Raw genomic sequence first — 22,784 nt, forward strand, 5'->3', positions numbered from 1 at the left:
GTATAAAGGCCGTTATTGCGGCTAGAGGTGCTTCTTCTGGGTAATGATTTCTCAGGATCTATGCACCCAAATTGCGTGAACATGTAATCACTTGTCAGTTCTTGTACAATATGTTTGTCCAATGAATACCCGTTTATCATCTGCATTTCTTCTTGGTGTAGCAATTTTAATAGCCAGTAGTGTACTTTAAGGAAAGAGGCAACGTGCTAAAATGCAGCGTGGCCTGGTTTGTCCACAGGGAATAGTACGGCGCGGCGGTCGCCAGCACTGCGGCCCTACCCCAACTGGGAGACGAACCGTCTGGGCAGGGGACCCACCAGCAGGGGCAGCGCACCGCGCATCACATCCACCTACCGCGTCTGGGTGGATCCCTGCGACCGCCTCTGGGTCGTCGACACCGGGCTCGCCGACCCTGGCAACGGCACTGTCGTCACCATCACCGCACCGCAGATCCTCGTTTTCAACCTGCTCAACGACCGGCCCATCTTCAAGTACAGTCTTTCTTCTTTTTTTTCTCGTTGGTCTTCTGATTTGATGCAGTCCGCCATGAATTCCTCTTCTGTGCCAACCCTTTCATCTGAGAGCAGCAGTCGCAACCTACATCCTCAATCGTTTACTGGATGTATTCCAGTCTCTGCCTTCTTCTTCAGTTTTTACCCTCTACACCTCCCTCTCACCGAGCAAAGTGGCGCAGTGGTTAGCACACTGGACTCGCATTCGGGAGGACGACGGTTCAATCCCGCGTCCGACCATACAGATTTAGGTTTTCCGTGATTTCCCTAAATCGCTCCAGGCAAATGCCGAGATGGTTCTTTTGAAAGGGCACGGCCAACTTCCTTCCTCTTCCTTCCTTAATCCGATGAGAACGATGGCCTCGCTGTCTGGTCTCTTCCCTCCCCCCCCCCCCCCCTCAAAAAACACCTCCCTCTAATACCATGGAAGTTCTTCACTGACGTCTTAACACAGGTCCTATCATCCTCTCCTTTCTGCTTTTCAGTGTTTTCCACATGTTCCTTTCCTCTCCGATTCTGCACAGTACCTCCACATTCCTTCCTAATCAGTCCACCGGATTTCCAAAACTAGTCTGTAGCACCATGTCTCAAAAGCTTCGCTTCTCTTCTCTTCTGTTCACATATTCCACAGTCCGTGTGTGCTGCGCTCCAAATGTACATTCTCAGAAATTTCTTCCTCAAATTAAGGCCTATGTTTGGTACTTGTAGACTCCTCTTGGCCGGGAATGACCTTTTCCTGTGCTAGTCTGCTTTTGATATCCTCCTTGCTCCGGCCGGCCGGTGTGGCCGAGAGGTTCTAGACACTTAAGTCTGGAACCGCGCGACCGCTACGGTCGCAGGTTCGAATCCTGCCTCGGGCATGGATGTGTGTGACATCCTTAGGTTAGTTAGGTTTAAGTAGTTCTAAGTTCTAGGGGACTGATGACCTCAGATGTTAAGTCCCATAGTGCTCGGAGCCATTTGAGCCTCCTTGCTCCGTCCGTCATTGGTAATTTTGCTGCCTAAGTAGCGGAGTTCCTTAGCTTAATCCGCTTTGTGGATCCCAATTATAATGTTATGTTTCTCGCTGTTCTCATTTCTGCTACTTCTCGTTACTTTCATCTTTCTTCGATTTACTCTCAGTCCATATTCTGCACTCATTATAAAGTTGATTCCATTCAACAGATCCTGTAGTTCTTCTTCACTTTCACCGAGGACAGCAATGTCTTTAATCCGAGCGCTTCGTGTTTGGTCTTCCACTCTTATTGTTTCCTCTTGGTTCTTGTACATACTGTATATTACTGTCTTTCCCTAAAGCTTACTCCTATTTTTCTCAGAATTTCGAACATCGTGCACCATTTTTCATCGTCGAACGCTTTTTTCAAGTTAACAAATCCTATGAATATGTTTTGAATTTTCTTCAGTCTTGCTTCTATTATCAACCACAATGTCAGAACTGTCTCTCTGGTACCTTTCCCTTTTCTAAATCCAGACAGATCGTCATCTAACATATCTTAAGTTTTCTTTTCCATTCTTCTGTATATTGTCAGTAACTTGGATGCATGAGCTGTTAAGCTGTTTGTGTGATAATTCTTGCACTTGTCAGCTTTTGCAGTCTTCGGAACTGTATGGATGATGTTTTGCCGAAAGTCGGATGGTACGTCGCCGGTCTCATACATTCTACGCACCAACGTGAATGGTCGTATTGTTGCCACCCCCTAATGATTTTAGAAATTCTGATGGAATGTTATCTATCCCTTTGCATTATTTTATCTCGCTTCGGCCAATGCTCAATTAAATAACGCTCTTAAGCTTAAGTACACTCTTCCTCAAGAAATACTTGTGTCCCCTACGTTTTATATTTCTGCACGTCCTAGTTCATTAGATTTGTCCACTTGTAAGAGAGTACCACAGGGTGACACAGAAGAAATAGAACTTTCGAAATGCTTAGTGGCAACCATATACAATTGGCAGCAGTGAGGAATGAGGACCTTGAGTTCTAAACAGTCTCATCATTTGGTAATCACGCATCGTTGCAACGGTCAACAGCGTTATTTTGCCGTAATAATGTTTCACAAGAACAATGATAGTTTGGAAAGTGGGCAGAGGAAATTCCGACGTTTTCTCAAATTAGGGTGCCATAGTCGGGTTCCCTGAAAGCACTGTATAAGAACATAAATACAAATTTTTGAACAGGCTAGATCTGCTGTAAGAACGAAACCGACAGGATGGCCGAGGAGTACTCTTACACCTCAGGACATCGAAGGAATATGCATTTACAAAGCCCACGGGGTTCAGTTTGTAGTAACCTAGAGATAGTTCATCGAGTTCTCTATTATGTTTTAAAATTTCAAAATTTCATCCCAACAAGCTGAAGAACATGCAAAAACTGAAGGAGAACGATTACCAGTTACTATTAGAAATATGTCAGCAAATTATGACAAACATAAAAGAGGACAATGGATTTATTGACAAATTGTGGATGTCAGATAAGGGCAGTCTTCATCAAAAATGGTTCAAATGGCTCTGAGCACTATGGGACTTAACATCTCTGGTCATCAGTCCCCTAGAACTTAGAACTACTTAAACCTAACTAACCTAAGGACATCATACACATCCATGCCCGAGGCAGGATTCGAACCTGCGACCGTAGCAGTCGCGCGGTTCCGGACTGAGCGCCTGAACCGCTAGACCACCGCGGCCGGCGGCAGTTTTCATCTCATGGGTTACATGGATAAGCGGAACTACCGCTATTAGGCAGACAGCAACCTAATGTAGTTCTAGAACACCCTTACACGTCAGCAAGGTGTTCGTATTGCGTGCAGTTTCGTCACATAGGTCATCGAACCTCACTTTTTCGAAAATGAAGAGCGGATCACAGTGACTACCGCTTCGAATCGGTATGTTGAGATGCTGCACTCTTTTGTTCCAACTGCATTTAACAGTATTCCACAACTTCAAGACACCTGGTTTCAACAGGCTGGTGCGACACAATACAGTGGCAGCTGTCATCTCAAAATTCTACGACGTTCCCTGGCCTCCAGGATCTCCTAATTTTTCCGTTTGTGATTTTTTCTTGTGCGGCTACCTCTAGAGTCTGGTCTACATGACACGGCCAAGAACACTTGATGAACTAAGGACGACATTCGTGGTGATCCCAACTGATATGTTGCAGCACCCAATGAAGAACCTCAAGAGCAGGTTGTATCATACGTTCAGGACGACGCCGTATATAGAACGTAATTTTGAAACAGTGACAAGTTCGGTTACCATCTCTTAAAAAGCAAGTTGCAGCGGTTCATTTACTGCCATAACATTTTTTGTTGAGTTTTTTTCTATGCTCATTTGATGTTTAAAAAGTTCCCGTTTTTCTGTGTCACCCTGTACAGGAATCGGTCGATAGCAATGGATGAATTAAAACAGTAAATTGAAGTCCAAATTTTCCTGAATCATCCGCCTACTCGCAATACTTTCGTATTTATCCAGTTTACTACCTCTCTCTTGCACCACTCGGTTCCATTACATAAACTGGTTTGTGTATTACCGCTATGTGTAGTTTCAAGTTGGATTGTTTCACCAAAGCGAACACAGGCTAACAGCGAACGAGTATTCGCTCTGGTGTAAACGAAGGTCGTGTTCGGTCCGCATTCGCTTGTGTTCTTTCGTGTTCCGTTGCTTCTCTCTCTTTTAACGAACCATCAAAGGAAGTTCACGTCCTTTCCGCTTCGGCACTTTCAGTAGAGAAATTACTTTTGTTGTTGTTGACATGGGTATCATTGCTGATAAAAGAATATAGATAGCATACGTGTTTCTGGGATCCAAGAAATCCGCAGCACAAATGCCGGAGGACTCATAGGTCCGTGTGGAGACATGAAAAATTTTATAGATTCAGTAGAAGCTTATATCAGGCAGGAACGAAGTGAATGACACAATCTTTGTAATTCCTTTTCTTGCAAAGGAAATAACAAATTTCCTTCAAAATAAACAAGCGCGAATGTATATTAATTACGCAGAGTAAAATAAAACTTAACTTTTGATAATGTGTCATTGTAATGTTAGAGGATTTTGGTGATAAATGAAAATGGTTTATCTGTGTTCAAGCAATCTATCCTCCAACAAACTAGATAGCAGATTTTATCAAGTATCCTATGTGGTAAGTCATATGTACATTCCGTATTTCATTAAACACATTTTATTGACGTTGTCCACCTTACACGTACAGTACTTTAATAAAATCCTTGAAGTGCCTCGCTTGTGTGGCGTTCGGTGACCAAGAGGATCAAGCCAGAATAGGAGAGTTTGAGAGAAAGGGACATAAAGTTTTTGTTGAATAATTAATTACAAGAAAATGTTTACACTGTTTAATGTATTTACATTACACTATTTAAAGAATTTACATGATAAAATATCTTTTACGTAATATATTTACAAATTAAACTTCCTGGCAGATTAAAACTGTGTGTCGGACCGATACTCGAACTCGGGACCTACGAGCCTCGGTCCGTTACACAGTTTTAAAATTTTATATTTCAGTTAATATTTTGTATTTGGGGGGATCCACAGCCTCCAGATGCTTAATAAACGTAAACACAGTTTTAATTTGGCAGGAAGTTTCATACCAGGGCACAGTCACTTTGCTGTAGAGTCAAAATTTCATTCTGGTATTCAAATAATTCGTATGGGTGAATGTAAGTATCGTTACATGCTATCATGAGTAGAAAAGTAAAATTTTGGATTTGATTCTTTTGTGCACTGAATGTATTATATTTGTATCTGGATGTTACAAAAGTATGTCACTGGATGGCCAGACTTCCTTATTGCATCAACTTCGTCAAACAGCACATCATGGTTCAAAGTCCGCTTACAAATCGGGTAAAAGAAGACTCTGGTGCATGCTGTAATCATTTCAAATGGTTCAAATTTCTCTGAGCACTATGGGACTTAACATCTGAGGTCATCAGTCCTCTAGAACTTAGAACTACTTAAACCTAACTAACCTAAGGACATCATACACATCCATGGCCGAGGCAGGATTCGAAACTGAGCCGTGGCGGTCGCTCGGTTCCAGACTGAAGCGCCTAGAACCGATCGGTCACACCGGCCGGCCTGTAATCATTTCATAATCAGCCATTTGCCACCATAACCATCAAGGTCGCTGATATTCCGGTGTGTTATCTTCCATATCTTCAGATGAATCACTCATAATCAATAGTCCGCTTGAATTGGAGCTCATGTATCGACAAAACAAACCGTGCACAGTGTGACAATGAACATCTTCCTATTGTTCTTCCTTAAAATCCAGGCGTGGGGTTTATCAACAGGTAGTTGGCTGTGGGATCCCCACTGCCAGCATACACCGCCAACCTGTACGTGGAATACTTCCACGATATCGCCTGGGAAACAGCACACCTTAAAAGCAACGTCTTTTATCGATACGTGGACGATACTTTCGCAGTCTGGTTGCATGTCGAGAACAATCTAATTGAATTTCTCAACCATTTGAATAGCATACACGAGAACATCAAGTTCACAATGGAATTATAAGAAAAGAGGTGCCTACCCTTCCTTGATATCCTAATAAAGAAGAAAACGGCCATCACACTGGGACACTCCATCTACCGAAAGAACACAGACCTGTAGCTCAACGCCAACAGTTGCCATGACCCAGCACAACGGAAATCCGTGCTCACTACCCTTGTCCGCAGAGCTCACAACATATGCGACAAGGACAGTTTATCAAGTGATATTCATCACCTGAAGAAAACCATCCGGAAGAATGGCTACACCGAAACCCAGATTAGACGCGCTCTTAACATGGCAACATGAAGAAAGGGGACCTTCAGGAAAAAGAGACCAACAAAGGTCTGGCGTACCTCCCGTAGGCAAGGCCGCCCACGGCAAATATTGCCAGGATACTGGAGAAGGACAAGGTAAAAACCATCTTCCGTCCTGTAACAATTATCAAGGATATGCTGAGCTCAATGAAGGACAACTTGGGTCTAAGAACACCGGGTGTCTACACCATTTCTTGTGAATGTGGAAACCAATAGACCGGAGACGCAGCGTTGCATCACACAACGCATCTCTGAACATGTGAGAAGCGTTCCCCTCGGACAAAAGGAAAAATCCGCTGTAGCGGAGCGCAGACTCAGTGAAGAACACACGTTTAAATCAAGAGACAGTGGAGATACGGGTCAGTGATAACCTGGTCAACCAGGATAGCGGCTTCCAACTCAGCACCGCGCGGAACACAATATTAGCGAGAATAAGACGAGAGTGCATCATTGGAGGCAGGTCGGTGGCAGCGGATCGAAGGAACAGCCAGCACCGATACGAGACGCGAAGACTCGGCGCCGCAGGTTCCACCCCCCCCCCCCCCCCCCCCCGCTCCAGCCCCTCACCACGCACCGCCGCGCCGATTCCGCTCGCGCCGGATTGGCCCGACCGGCACCGAGGATCCGAGGATGCAGAGAAATCTATGCGCCAGCGGCTATAAAGATCCCGACGAAACGTGAACCTGACACTTCGCCTGATGATGGCAAGTAAGAAACTTGCTGAAACGTTCCTGGAGAACGACGCATTGAATCGACTCTCAACCTGAGAAGATTTTATCATCCAGATTCGCCAAGAAAGGCTACAATCTCATAAAAATATTAGTCCGCTCTCTCAAGACAGCACATTTTTCGATTTGGAACTCTTTCTCCACGATAACGCCCCTGCACACACGACATTAAGTGTCAGGCAGTTTCTGGTCAAAAACCAAATGACAGAGGATCCTCACCCACTCTGCACACCGTACCTTACCCCACTTTGACTTTTTTTATTTCCGAGAATGAAAAGGAAACCGAAAGAGAAAGTTTTCTCGAGACATAAAAGAAGTGGGAAAAAATCGCTGAAGGCACTAAACAGCACAACCTCAGAGCGGGCTAAACACAGGTCCACCAATGTAAAGGAGCTGGGACAAGTGTCTGATGGACACTATGTAAATCCTCCGCTCCCTTAGTGCTATAACTGTGATATATTTTCAGTAGGAAAAAGTGGTCAAGGTTGCAATGGCAGAAGAAGCTTTATTGACGCGTTTCGCCTTTTTGAGACATCCTCACAATAGCTATATGTGAAAAATACAGAAAAACAGATTAGGAGTATGGTCTTATCTGGCATGAGAAGGCATTAAAAACTTTTTAAAAAAGTTCTATAAAAGCACCAGAGTGAAGGGACTTACTAGGAACTGCGGGTAACACATTTAATCATAAGTAGCCGAAGCTTTTGGTGTGGACCTAGAATGCAAAAGTAAAAGAATTTTTAAAAAACGTTGCCCTATAGTTGCAACGCAGAGCCAGATTCGTAGTAGAACCGTGAAAGAGCATAGCTGCATGCCTTCGCACCAGGTTATAATCGTCGTCTCTCTCAAAGTTCCACTACCAAAATGTAGGACAACAGTTAGTTTTTTCTTGCAGAAGTTATGAAGATGCCTCAAAAAGGCGAAACGCGTCAATAAACCTGCTCTCATTACTACATTTTTTACTTTCCTACTGATGATGGACAGTATTTTGAAGGTGTTTGAATCTGAAAATATTCCGTCAAACACACGATTTTCTGTAAAACTACTCTCGTTATTTTTTAGTCCCCCCGCAGCAGGAAAAGGCAATTTGATTTGCAAAACAAGTTCAAAATGGCTCTGAGCACTATGCGACTTAATTTCTGAGGTCATCAGTCGCCTAGAACTTAGAACCAATTAAACCTAACTAACCTAAGGACATCATACACATTCATGCCCGAGGCAGGATTCGAACCTGCGACCGTAGCGGTCGCTCGGTTCGAGACTGCAGCGCCTAGAACCGCACGGCCTGCAAAACAAGTATTTATATAATTGCGTAGGCTTCCGCGGCCATTCGACATAAAAGTTTTCTAGGTTTGGTACCGCGTCATAATGTAAAAAACTACTGCTGCTATAGAAAAACCAACGTTTTCGGCCACGATTGAAGCGGCCTTCTTCTGGGTCTAATGGTGCGTTCTAGCTGTGCAGTGTCCTTTGTAATTTGTTGTTAATGTTCACTGCGCATGGAATTACATCATAATTTTAAAAAGGTAGATAGTTGCATTGGTTACTTAAGGAAGAAGGAGACGGAACTTTATTTTTCCAGGTGATTATTTTAATAGGTTATTATTAAAATAAATTTCCTTCTCCTTCTTCCTTAAGTGACCAATGCAACTATCTACATTTTTAAAATTATGATGTAATTCCATGCGCAGTGAACATTAACAACAAAATATAAAGGACACTGCATAGCTAGAACGCACCATTAGACCCAGAAGAAGGCCGCTGTAATCGTGGCCGAAATGTTGGTTTTCTATAGCAGCAGAAAACTTTTATGTCGCAGTATTTATATGCTTGCTGCGGAGGATGGCCACACAAACAAACTTGATATTATAAGTCTTTTGGTGTCCCTGACAGTGGTAGTCTGTACAATCGCAAGTAAATTACCCTACATTTATCGATTTAGATATTACAGATACTGTGGATCTGTACTGCCTTACGTGCTGACGCGCGGCCGTGTGCCCGCAGCTACTACCTGATGGAGGCGGATTACCGGCCGGACTCGTTCTTCGCGCACATCGCGGTGGACGTGACGGCGGACAGGTGCGGCGAGGCGTTCGCCTACCTGCCGGACCTGGGCTCCTACGCCATGGTGGTGTTCGACATGGCGCGCATGTCGTCGTTCCGCGTGCAGCACCACTTCTTCTACTTCGAGCCGCAGCACGGCGACTACCGCATCGCCGGGCTGGACTTCCAGTGGATGGACGGCGTCTTCTCGGCGGCGCTGTCGGCGCCCGACCCCGCGGACGGCGGCTTCCGCACCCTCTACTTCCACGCGCTGTCCGCCACCACCGAGTATGCCGTCTCCACCAGACTCCTGCGCAACAGGTTGGTTCACTCTGCCCCACAGTCCATTACGTGTTTCGAGAGACATTAAAAATGACCAAATGATTTGAGAAACGAATTGTCTGAAAGCAAGAAATAAAATACACTACTGGCCATTAAAATTGCTACACCACGAAGATGACGTGCTACAGACGCGAAATTTAATCGACAGGAAGAAGATGCTCTGATACGCAAACGATTAGCTTTTCAGAGCATTCACACAAGGTTGGCGCCGGTGGTGACACTTACAACGTGCCGACATGAGGAAAGCTTCCAACCGATTTCTCTTACACAAACTGCAGTTGACCGACGTTGCCTGGTGAAACGTTGTTGTGATTCCTTGCGTAAGGAGGAGAAATGCGTACCATCACGTTTCCGACATTGATAAAGGTCGGATTGTAGCCTGTCGCGATTGCGGTTTATCGTATCGCGACATTGTTGCTCGAGTTGGTCGAGATCCAGTGACTGTTAGCAGAATATGAAATCGGTGAGTTCAGGAGGGTAATACGGAACGCCGTGCTGCATCCCAACGGCCTCGTATCACTAGCAGTCGAGATAGGAATCTTATCCGCATGGCTGTAAAGGATCGTGCAGCCACGTCTCGATCCCTGAGTCAACAGATGGGGACGTTTGCAAGACAACAACCATTTGCACGAACAGTTCGACGACGTTTGCAGCAGCATGGACTATCAGCTCGGAGACCTCGGCTGCGGTTACCCTTGACGCTGCATCACAGAGAGGAGCAACTGCGATGGTGTACTCAACGACGAACCTGGATGCATGAATGGCAAAACGTCACTTTTTCGGATAAATCCAGGTTCTGTTTACAGAATCATGATGGTCGCATCCGTGTTTGGCGACATCGCGGTGAACGCACATTGGAAGCGTGTATTCGTCATCGCCATACTGGCGTATCACCTGGCGTGGTGGTATGGGGTGCCATTGGTTACACGTCACGGTCACCTCTTGTTCGCATTAACGGCACTTTGAGCAGTGGACGTTACCCCTTCATTCGATCCCCGCGAAACCCTACATTTCAGCAGGATAATGCACGACCGCATGTTGCAGGTCCTGTACGGGCCTTTCTTGATACAGAAAATGTTCGACTGCTGCCCTGGTCAACACATTCTCCTGATATCTCACCAACTGAAAACGTCTGATGGATGGTGGGCGAGCAACTGGCTCGTCACAATACGCCACTCTTGATGAACTGCGGTATCGTGTTGAAGCTGCATGTGCACCTGTACCTGTACACGCCATCCAAGATCTGTTTGACTCAATGACCAGGCGTATCAAGGCCGTTATTAAGGCCAGAGGTGGTTGTTCTGGGTACTGATTTATCAGGATCTATGCACCAAAATCGCGTGAAAACGTAATCACATGTCAGTTCTAGTATAATATATTTGTCCGATGAATACCCGTTTATTATCTGCATTTCTTCTTGGCGTAGCAATTTTAATGGCTAGGTTACAGAAACATCTGAATGATGCAACACCGACAAAGATCCCCTATTACTATTCGTGATTCTAACACCGAAGTTTAAATTTTCAAGTGGCACCTCAAAAAATGGTTTAAATGGCTCTGAGCTCTATGGGGCTTAACATCTGAGGTCATGAGTCCCCTAGAACTTAGAACTACTCAAAGCTAACTAACCTAGGGACATCACACATATCCATGCCCGAGGCAGGATTCTAACCTGCGACCGTATCAGTCGTACGGTTCCGGACTGAAGCGCCTAGAACCGCTCGGACCACCGCTGCCAGCTAGTGGCACCTCATTTGCTGTACATAAGAGGGGCGTTCAGTAAGTAATACAAGCGGTTCCTTTTATTGAGGATTCCAATACACCACATTATCTCCCCACTCCTTTGGTTGCAAAACCGTATTTTTCACCTTCCGGGAGGGCTCCTATGCCACACGGTACCGCTCTAATAATCTACATCGAAGCCAACGTCTTGCTTCATCAATAACCTTCCTATCATCCATGTACTTCTTCCTGCAGAGTGCATTGGCCCAAAACAGAAAGGTGTGAGATCTGGGCTGTAGGACGGATAAGGAAGACGAGTCCAATGAAGTTTCGTGAGCTCCTCTCGAGGGCCTATATTTGTGCGAGGGCTTGCGCTGTCATGGAGAAGGAGCAGTTCGTTTGAACTTTTCTGGCGACGAACACGCTGAAATCGTTTCTTCACTTTCACTTCAACAGACTTCAGAGTTTAGCGTTGTACCATGAGGGAGCGCATCAAATAGAATAACCCCTTCAGAATTCCAAAAGCTCGCCGGCATGGCTTTACCACCAGAGGGTGTGGTTTTAAATTCTTTTTCGGGTGAGAGGTAGTGTGGCGGCACCCTATGGATTGCCGTTTTGTTTTCGGTTCGATATTATGAACCCATGTTTTCATCGCCGGTGATAATGGTCACCAAAAAATTCTCACAATTAGCGTTGTAATGTGCAAGCAGTTTAGCACAAATGGTTGTCCATTGCTCTCTATCGCATTCTGTTGAGGGACGGGGAGGGCACCGATCTTTGAGTGCCCCAACTAGAAGACAAATGTGTCAGCCCCATTAACAGAGACGTCCAATTGTGCAGCGAGTGGTGTTTGATTGTGATCCGTGGATCAACTCGAATGAGAGTGTCCGCACGTTCCAACGTTGCAGGAGTCACAGCTGTGAGCAGCCGGCCGGCACGAGGGAGATCAGATGGGTTATCTCGCTGCGATGATGACAGGGGTCTCGTCCAACGACTCACCGCGGCTTTGTTCACTGCCAGGTCTCCATACACATTCTTCAGGTGCCTAGGCATATCTGCGATGTTCTCGTTTTCTGCCAAAAGAAACTCAATGACAGATCTCTGCTTGGAAAGCACCTCTGTCACAGACGCCATTTTGTAGGCTACCTGTAGCGCCGCCACCTATTGGAACATTATGAAACCTTACAGGCTGAAGAGGGAATATTCCACGATATCCCAAGACAAATTTCGGGTTTTTCAACCAAAATTAGCTGAGGAAAAAAGTGTTGCATTGCTTATTTAAAACGCCAAAATTTCGAGCACCATTCTATGACACGTCAAGCGTTTCTCTAATCCGTTTCATTGATTACTTGTAGACAAATCATTTCACAAAATATTTCACGGTTTAAAAAAAGTCATTTCAGAATTGTTTCTTAACCGTTAAATATCGCGTAAATTGAACTTTTTACGGGAAATATAGCTCTATACCGTGGAGAAACGAATTTATTGACACTTCATTTATGAAATATTCCATTTTTTTCTGAAATCGTTACAGAGAATTTCTTAAATATCCAGATTACTTTCAAGTAGTTACGTACACCCTCTTCAAATTTTAAGTTTATATTCATAGCAGTTTTCGGTGGGCACTGATGTGTCAGTGAATCAGTGAGACCCTGCTGCACCCTCCTATGGGTTTATTTTATAAAAACAGTGAAACAAACTTTTTTATTTCTAACAGAGGAGCCAAGTTTTCGTAGATTTAGCTTCAAAAATGCTTCTATAATGGAATACTTCCATAAAAACTTTCATCGCCTGTTCACTGCCATACGGGTTGAATTTCCAAAAACAGTGAAACACGTATTTTTTTATGTATTACTGAGACTCCAAATACAAGTGTTCTTGGGTTTAGCTACAAAATGCTTTCGTAATGTCACATTTTGGTAAACATTTTCATCCCCTATTTCACCCCCTTAAGGCTTGAATTTCCAAAAACCCTTAAACATTTTTTTTATTTGCAACCGAGAATTTAAATGTGAATTCTAAAATTTTCCTGGCGAATTGAACAGAGAATTTGAATATCAATTTTCATTGTTGTATCTTTAACAATATTTCAATTGTTCTTTAATAACGATCTATTTTCACAAAAGACTTTCGCCCACCATTTCACACCCACAGAGGGTTAAATTTCCAAAAACGCTGAAATACATCTTTCTTCAAAGATCAAATACCAATTTTCGTCGATCTAGTTTCAAAATTACGTTAATAGCGCTATATTTTCAAAAAGCCTTTCATCTCCTAATTTACCCCTAAAGGGTGAAATTTCAAAAAATCCTTTGTTAAACGACACCTACAGTATGATATCAACACCCTCTCCAAATTTCTGATTTCTATCCTTAGCGGCTTGGGCTGGGCGATAATGAGTGAGACGGTCAGGACATTTGCACTGCAAGTAATCTTTGGGTGTAAAATGGGAACAGGAAAAGGGCAACAACAATAAAAAAATTATAAATGTTTAGACGATATAAACATTACCCTATAAAAGTATACAAAATATTATGAACCCAAACAACCAACAGTACAAGGCTTCTTAACATTTTACAACGTGCTTATTCAAATAGTGAACTACGCCGTCGATGGGAAAAGAGCGGCTTGCAGAAGGTCCACAGACAAAAAAAAATTTCTTTTTTTTTTGTTTCTTTACAACGCGCGCATTTAATTCAGCATGATGTTCAAATGTACGATCATGCAAGGGGGCAGTAACACACACGTAAGGCAATTTACAATCACAAACTCAAAGCAGAGAAACGTTGCCACACAGTTATTAATAGCTCCCACAACACCGGGAGATAGGCCCCGCCAGACGACTACCGTTGCACTAACTAGATGAAAAATCTTACTTTCAGTGACGACACCACCTTCTGAAGGTTATTGGCAGCCGCAGGCGGACTTCATAGCTTCCCCAGCCCATGAACGATAAAAAGAAAAAAACAGTGCTGCAGAAAGGTCGTCCAGGGCGAAACACTCGTCTCAACTGCCTCGTCCGCCCTCAGCACGGCACACTGCGCCTCCTCCCAGCGGCCGCGCTAGCAGCGCGCTCGTGTAGTCTCCGCAACGCCCTCTAGCAAAGCGCGGAAGCTCCAAACACGAGTAAGCCAAGGGAAAAACAGGAACAGTGGCAAACGACACGGTTCGAGGGAGACCTGCAGAGGATCGACGCTTGGGGCAGGGGTTGCCCTCTAGGAAAGCGCGGAAACTCCAACACGAGTAAACCAAGGGAAAAACAGGAACAGTGGCAAACGACACGGTTCGAGGGAGAGCTGCAGAGGATCGATGCTTGGGGCAGGGGTTGCCCTCTAGCAAAGCGCGGAAGCTCCAAACACGAGTAAGCCAAGGGAAAAACAGGAACAGTGGCAAACGACAAGGTTCGAGGGAGACCTGCAGAGAATCGACGCTTGGGGCAGGGGTTGCCGCTACGAAGGAGAGAATTTACTAAACCTTCGTTCAAATAATTGTTGACTGTTGCTCGTCGTTCCGAGATCCATACTACACACAACAAAAAAAGTTTTGCATCACCGCGGTTCCAAGAGTTACGGAACCTGTACAGAAAATTGGAATCGAGATCAACATAAACACCATCTCCGCCATTTTTATTGCTCATGAGAACCACACATTGCATGTAGTACCACCATATAGCGAGACCTTAAGAGGTGGTGGTCCAGATTGCTGTACACTCCGGTACCTCTAATACTCTGTAGTACGTCCTCTTGTATCGATGCATGCCTGCATTCGTCGTGTCATACTATCCACAAGTTCATCAAGGTACTGGTCCACATTGTCGCACTCCTCAACAGCGATTGAGTTGGTGTGGTAAGCGTCGTCCATAAACAGCCCTTTACATTCTATCCGAGGCATGTTCGATAGGGTCATGTCTGGAGAATATTCTGGCCTCTCTAGTCGAGCAATGTCGTTAACCCGAAGGAAGTCATTCACGAGATGTGGACGATGGGGTCGCGAATTTTCGTCCATGAAGACGAATGCCTTGCCAATATGCTGCCGATATGGTTGCACTATCGGTCGGAAGACGGCATTCACGTATCGTACAGCCGTTACGATGCCTTCCATGACCACCAGCGGCGTACGTCAGCCCCATATAATGCCACCCCAAAACAGCAGGAAACCTTGCACTCGCTGGACCGTGTGTATAAGGCGTTCAGCCTGACCTGGTTGCCTCCAATCACGTCTCCGACTATTGTCTGGTTGAAGGCATATGCGACACTCATCGGTGTAGAGAACGTGATGCCAATTCTGAGTGGTCCATTCGGCATGTTGTTGGGCCCATCTGTAAAGCGCTGCATGGTGTCGTAGTTACAAAGATGGGCCTCGCCATGGATGTCGGAAGTGAAGCTGCGTATCATACAAAAAATTGCACACAGTTTGAGTCGTAACACGATGTCCTGTAACTGCCCGAATAGAATTATTAAACATGATGGCGTTGCTGTCAGGGTTCCTCCGAGCCATAATCCGTAGGTAGCAGTCATCCACTGCAGTAGTAGCCCTTGGGCGGCCTGAGCGAGGCATGTCATCGACAGTTCCTGTCTCTCTGTATCTCCTCCACGTCCGAACAACATCGCTTTGGTTTCTATCGTGTTGTATTGTATGTTAACCGGGGACCTAGAAACGTCCCCGCCGCTGCCGCACCACAACCCCACGACGACTACCGCCGTCCACTTCACCCCTTCCGCCGCCCCACACCGAACCCAGCGTTATTGTGCGGTTCGGCCCCCGGTGGACTCCCCAGGGAACGCCTCACACCAGACGAGTGTAACTCCTATCTTTGCGTGGTAGAGTAGTGGTGGTGTACGCGTGCGTGGAGAACTTGTTTGCGCAGCAATCGCCGACATAGTGTAACTGAGGCGGAATAAGGGGGACCAGCCCACATTCGCCGAGGCAGATGGAAAACCGCCTAAAAACCATCCACAGACTGGCCGGGTCACCGGACTTCGACACAAATCCGCCGGGCGGATTCGTGTCGGGGACCAGGCGCTCCTTCCCGTCCTGAAAGCCGTGCATTAGACCGCACGGCCAACCGGGCGGGCTTCACTTTGGTTTACTCAGAGACGCCTGGCACAAAGTAAAAATGCGGGCGCGATCGAACTGCGGTATTGACCGTCTAGGCATGGTTGAACTACAGACGACACGAGATATGTACCTTCTTCCTGGTGGAATGACTGGAATTGATCAGCTGTCGGACCCCCTCCGTCTAATAGGCGCTCCTCATCCATGATTGTTTAAGTCTTTGGGTGGGTTTAGTGGCATCTCTGAATAGCCAAAGGCTCTGTGTCTGTGATACAATATTCACTGTCAACGTCTATCTTCAGGAGTTCTTGGAACCGGGGTGAAAAAAAAGTGGTTCAAATGGCTCTGAGCACTATGGGACTTAACTTCTGAGGTCATCAGTCCCCTAGAACTTAGAACCATTTAAACCTAACTAACCTAAGGACATCACACATATCCATGCCCGAGGCTGTAGCGCCTAGAACCAGGGTGATGCAAAACTTTTTTTCATGTGTACAAACTGATAGAGGAAATAAAGAAGACTCAAATATGAGCAGCGCGTTTTGTCATAGGTTCATTCAGTAAGCACGAAAGCGTCACGAAACTGCTCAGCCAACTGTAATGGCAGGTGCTACCAGAGAGGTGTTCTGCAGCGTGGTGTGGTTTGCTGTTAAAGTTCCGAGAGCGCACATTCCTGGAAGAATCACTCAACGTAGTTGTTCCTTCTCCATATATCTCGCGAAGAGACCATGAAGGTAAAAGTAGAGACTTAACAACAATCTTTCTTCCCGCGTACCACCCGCGACTGGAACAGCAAAGGGGGAAGCGACAGTGGTAGACAATGTGCCCTCTGCGACGTACCATAAAATAGCTTGCGGAGTACAGATGTATATGAAAATCTCTGAACTTCGCCACCGTCATCGGTGGCTGGGTGTTAAAGAGTGATATGCTGGTGGCTATCCCAATTGTCCTGTAAGCTTTGTGTCAGATGGTTATGCACCGAAACTACATCTACATTTATACTCCGCAAGCCACCCAACGGTGTGTGTCGGAGGGCACTTTACGTGTCACTGTCATTACCTCCCTTTGCTGTTCCACACGCGTATGGTTTGCGGGAAGAACGACTGCCGGAAAGCCTCCGTGCGCGCTCGAATCTCTCTAATTTTAAATTCGTGATCTTCTCGGAAGTATAAGTAGGGGGAAGCAATATATTCGATACCTCATCCAGAAACACACCCTCTCGAAACCTGGACAGCAAGCTACACTGCGATGCAGAGCGCCTGTCTTGAAGAATCTGCCACTTGAGTTTGCTAAACATCTCCGTAACGCTGTCACGCTTACCAATAACCCTGTGACGAAACGCGCCGCTCTTCTTTGGATCTTCTCTATCTCCTCTGTCAACCCGACCTGGTACGGATGTCGCAGCCATGAGAGTACTTCAGAATGGCCGGCGTTTGCAGGTCCGCGGCTGGCACGACGCCCTGGTTCCGCTCCTTCCGGGCAGTGGGATCGCGCGGGCCCAGCGGCCAGTCGACTGGCAGCTTCCTGGACGAGGAGACGGGCGTGCTCTTCCAGATGGAGGTGAACAACCACCGCGTCACCTGCTGGAACTCGCGCACCGGCCTCCCCATGTCCCCTGCCACCATAGGCGTCGTCGCCCCTGACGACGGTCGCTCCTTCGTCTACCCCAGCGACATCAAGGTAACTAACCGGCACCTGCGCTCCTGCTTGCCGCAATTGTTTAACAGCGTCTTCACAAAGTTGCTTCACATACACAATTTTCAATAAAAATCAATAACCGCAAAAATGCTAGTTACTTGGAAAAATACAAAACAAGTGAGGTAAAATTCTAATAATTAAACGAAGTATTTAGATATTTTAATATTTTAAACAAATATGAGCTCGGTTGTGAGCTCTGCAGGATCCATGAGCTATTTTATATTTACGTGACAAACCCTAATTCTAGGGCTGTATTTTATTTTTGACACATGGAACTATCCCGACAATTGTAAAAACGGCGATGGTACATTAGTCCTTACTAATGTAAAATTGCTACCTTCTGAAGAAGACAAATTTATATTTATCGAAACCTAGGTAAAGAATTTCTTTATCCATTGCAACTGGTCGGCTGTTTATAATTTTATTATTATGAAACATTTAGACTTATTTCAGGAGCTTTATTATTATTGCACGAATTAGATTTCGAGTTATAAGTTCGTTTCCTACTACACAACTGATCCCAAAGATGGCAACCAAACAAGGATAAAAATGCAAACTTTCTTAATCTATTGATTCTTGGTTCAAATGGCTCGAAGCGCTATGGGACTTAAGATCTGAGGTCATCAGTCCCCTAGACTTACAACTAGTTAAACCAAACTAACTTAAGGACATCACACACATCCAAGCCCAAGGTACCGAGCGAGGTGGCGCAGTGGTTAGCACAGTACACTCGCATTCTGGAGGACGACGGTTCATCTACATCTACATGGATACTCTGGGAAACACATTTAAGTGCCTGGCAGAGGATTCATCGAACCACCTTCACAATTCTCTTTCATTCCAATCTCGTATAGCGCGCGGAAAGAATGAACACCTATATCTTTCCGTACGAGCTCTGCTTTCCCTTATTTTATCGTGGTGATCGTTCCTCTCTATTTAGGTCGGTGTCAACAAAATACTTTCGTATTCGGGGGAGAAAGTTGGTGATTGGAATTTCGTGAGAAGATTCCGTCGCAACGAAAAACGCCTTTCTTTCAATGATGTCCAGCCCAAATCCTGTCGCCGGCCGCGGTGGTCTAGCGGTTCTAGGCGCGCAGTCCGGAACCGCGCGATTGCTACGGTCGCAGGTTCGAATCCTGCCTCGGGCTTGGATGTGTGTGATGTCCTTAGGTTAGTTAGGTTTAAGTAGTTCTAAGTTCCAGGGGACTGATGACCACAGTAGTTAAGTCCCATAGTGCTCAGAGCCATTTGAACCATTTTTGAACCCAAATCCTGTATAATTTCTGTGACACTCTCTTCCAAATTTCACGATAATACAAAACGTGCCGCCTTTCTTTGAACTTTTTCGATGTACTCCGTCAGTCCTATCTGGTAAGGATCCCACACCGCGCAGCAGTATTCTAAAAGAGGACGGACAAACATAGTGTAGGCAATATCCTTAGTAGGTCTGTTACATTTTGTAAGTGCCTGCCAATAAATCCTGATTTAGCTTTTCCGTGCTTTCCCTAAATCGCTCCAGGCAAATGGCGGGACGGTTCCTTTGAAAGGATACGGCCGACTTCCTTCCCTAATCCGATGAGACCGATGACCCTGCTGTTTGGCCTCTCCCCCAAACAACAAAACCCCAAGCCCAAGGTGGGATTCGAGCCTGTGACCGTAGCAGCAGCGCGGTTCCAGACTGAAGCGCCTAGAACCACTCGGCCACAGCAGCCAGCTATTGATTCTTGGCTTCTATTAGATTAAAGAGAGCCGTTATGATGTCACAAACTTGAAGCCGACGCCCGCCATGTTAGCTGCCCTAAACTTGAGCTTCTGTTGAAATATTTTTATCAGAAACGCCAGCTTGCGTCATTTACGGTTATACTAATCATCCTGATTTCACTCTAATTTTGTAAAGGAATCAATTTCATTCGTAAGTAGGCTCATTGAAGAGAGATTTTCTTTTACATGCCGTTCCATGAGATTTGATTGCACTGTTCACTTTTACTGTAGAAGTTTTAGTTCTGTCATTTGACTTCCTATCAGTCTACTCGAAAAGCTCTCTCGGTGAACGCTGTGAGAAGGAAACACTGGAAACCGTCCAAACATACCAAAATAAGTTCTCAGCATTTTCGGGAGGGTAAAATAAACCAAACATCAGTTTCGCCTGCCCGTATTAAGGGAAGCCTTTTCATACCGTTCACTTCTCTTCTTGGTCATTCCAAACGTATAAAAAGGAGGAAGTTACGTTAAGGCGAAATGCATCGTATTATTCGATCAAATATGCTTTTAACAATGTCTTAAAATGCCTTGTCGACGGTGTGTTATTCGCTAAAGCACTGCAAGACTTTCTATTTGAAGCAACTGTTCTGTGCACACGACAGAAGTTAAGAACAAAAAGCAATCATAAACAGCAGTCTGCTAATTTTTTGGGGCATATAGCATGGCGTCCACGACTTCAAAGCAACTTACAGCTTAAGTCCTTAGTACCATCTTCCCTTATCATACTTTCATGGATTCCTGACTTAAATTATAAATGTTATCTCTGTTGAAAGTCTTGACACAGTAACATTTATTTTCTACCACATCCATTAGGAAATCATTTATAATTACTATGGACAACATACAGTGGAATAACGCCATTTGTGTCGTTAACTACTCGTGAATGAAGACATCCACGTTTTGCTCCTATGTAGATGTAACATTTTCTAAAAGGGATGAAAAACTGAATAAAATCTTCTCGTTCAATAGCAATTGCGGGAAAAGATATTTTTTTTTTAATTTCTAAGATTTCGAATTGAGTGAGCCTTGCGACATTTCCCTCCGCGTGTAGGACTTCTACATCTATTATGTTTTTGTGGTTTTGGTTTAAGCACTGTTCGGCAAAGGCTGAATCTGATTTCTTTAATCTCCAGCTTCTGTGGTGTTCTTTGAGCCTAGTACACATCGACATCCAAGTCTCTCCAGTATATCAGGACTGATACCACTTGCAGATGAACTTGTAAATCCCTCTTTTCATTATGACCGGATGTTTATCTTTTGAACTGAAGCAAGATGTACCTAATGGCTGTCGGACGTATGGAAACAGAGAGAAACCCTTTGCCTTGAAAATGTTGCTTGGCCTATTAGAGGTTTCATCTGTAGAGAATAAACGGCACCACTTCCTTTTCGATCCTTGTACGTTGTTCACTGGGTACGGTAGGTATCTGGATTGCTTCTTCAGTTTTTTATTCACAATGTTCTCAATAATTTTGGATTCAGATTCATTACTTCTAGCAAATGATTTGTTATATTACGTTCCTCGTCATAGTCTTCTGAGGATAAGTGGACAGCAAAGAGACGGTGATCCCTATGATGGAATGCTGCATGTTTGTAGGCTGTTGGATGTTGAGAGGAAGTTTGGATGAATGTGTCAGTGAAGGAGTATTTCTGGTAGACTTTAAACTTATAGTTGCTATTTTCTGTCTGTTAGTTGATATATAGAGAATTAGTGGTGGAATCTCCTGACTTTATGTTAGTATGGTCCAAATGGCTCTGAGCACTATGGGACTTAACATCTATGGTCATCAGTCCCCTAGAACTTAGAACTACTTAAACCTAACTAACCTAAGGACAGCACACAACACCCAGTCATCACGAGGCAGAGAAAATCCCTGACCCCGCCGGGAATCGAACCTGGGAAACCGGGATGTTAGTATGCTACTGGTTCATATTTTCCAGGAACTTCTGGAGTTGTCTGATGGAACACTTCTCCATTAAAAGAATATCATCGGAATGTCTTTACCTATACACAACATGTTTTGCCACTGGTTCACTTTTAAGAAAATCAGCCTCCTACTTCCCCACGAAAATTTCTGATAGCAACGGGGATAAGGTTGAGTTCATTGCCAGACGATGTGCCTTTTTTGTAGTAGCTGTCTTGAAGTCACTTAACCACTGTATTGCTGCACAGAAATTTCTGTCTTCCTGTTTTTGTCACCAGCCTTCTGACTGGTTTGATGCGGTCCACTTCCAAACGAGAGTTCCTCTCCTGTACCAGTCTCTTCGCCTCAGTACTAGCACCCTACATCCTCAATTATTTGTTGGATATATTCCAGTCTCTGCCTTCACATACCGTTTTTCCTCTATAGCTCCCTCTAGTACCATAAACGTTGTTCCTTGACGTCTTATGTCGTATTGTACTGTCTCTTCTTCTTGTCGAAGATTTCCACATGTTCCTCTCTTCGCCGATTTTGCAGAAAACCTCTTCATTTCCTACCTTATCAGTACACTTAATTTTCAACTTCCTTCTGTTGCATTACATCTCAAACACTTCGATCCTCTTCTTTTCCTCTTTTCCTGAATTTTTCTAAACAATGGATTCCTCGAAATTTCTTCCTCAAATTAAGGCCGACGTTTGATCCTAGTAGACATCTCTTACGAATGAATGCCCTCATTTTCCTATGCTAGTCTGCTTTTTATGCCCTCCTTGCGTCTTTCATCACTTGCAATATTCCTTACAAAGGTAGTAGAATTCCTTCACGCCATCAACTATGTGGTCCCCAATGTCGATGTTAAGTTTCTCGCTAATCTCCTTCCATTTTAAACCCACTTCTCCTTGATTTGTGTGTCTTCGCTTCTTCGATGCGGGGACAGAACAACAGGGGCAAACCACTACATCCTTGTCTCATGCCTTCATGATACGCGCATTTCGTCGCTGGCCTTCCATTTTAAAGAGGTACAACTGAGAAACAGCTCTTACGCTGTGAAAGAGCGATGCCTTGATAGGACAAGGCATTAGGCGGCTCGAAAAGCCTTTCGAAATTCTCTGACTAACAAAGACTTACGGCTCTTTCTTTTTTCTGAAGATAAGCGGGAACCGTGAGTATGCAAGACCGTCACAGAAACAAGTT

The 22,784-nt window shown here is 44.9% G+C and overlaps 1 protein-coding gene across 1 annotated transcript in view; it reads left to right on the top strand.

Annotated features, from left to right (window-relative positions):
* Positions 1–22,784, top strand: part of LOC126438148 (L-dopachrome tautomerase yellow-f2-like) — a 119,572-nt gene that overhangs the window by 91,897 nt on the left and 4,891 nt on the right. The window contains exons 3-5 of the mRNA XM_050090524.1: positions 239–491; positions 9,058–9,417; positions 17,655–17,895. Coding sequence (XP_049946481.1) covers positions 239–491; positions 9,058–9,417; positions 17,655–17,895 — 854 coding nt within the window. The remainder of the gene's footprint in view (positions 1–238; positions 492–9,057; positions 9,418–17,654; positions 17,896–22,784) is intronic.

The sequence above is a fragment of the Schistocerca serialis genome, unplaced genomic scaffold (assembly GCF_023864345.2).
Source record: "Schistocerca serialis cubense isolate TAMUIC-IGC-003099 unplaced genomic scaffold, iqSchSeri2.2 HiC_scaffold_1261, whole genome shotgun sequence".
NCBI lineage: Eukaryota > Metazoa > Arthropoda > Insecta > Orthoptera > Acrididae > Schistocerca > Schistocerca serialis.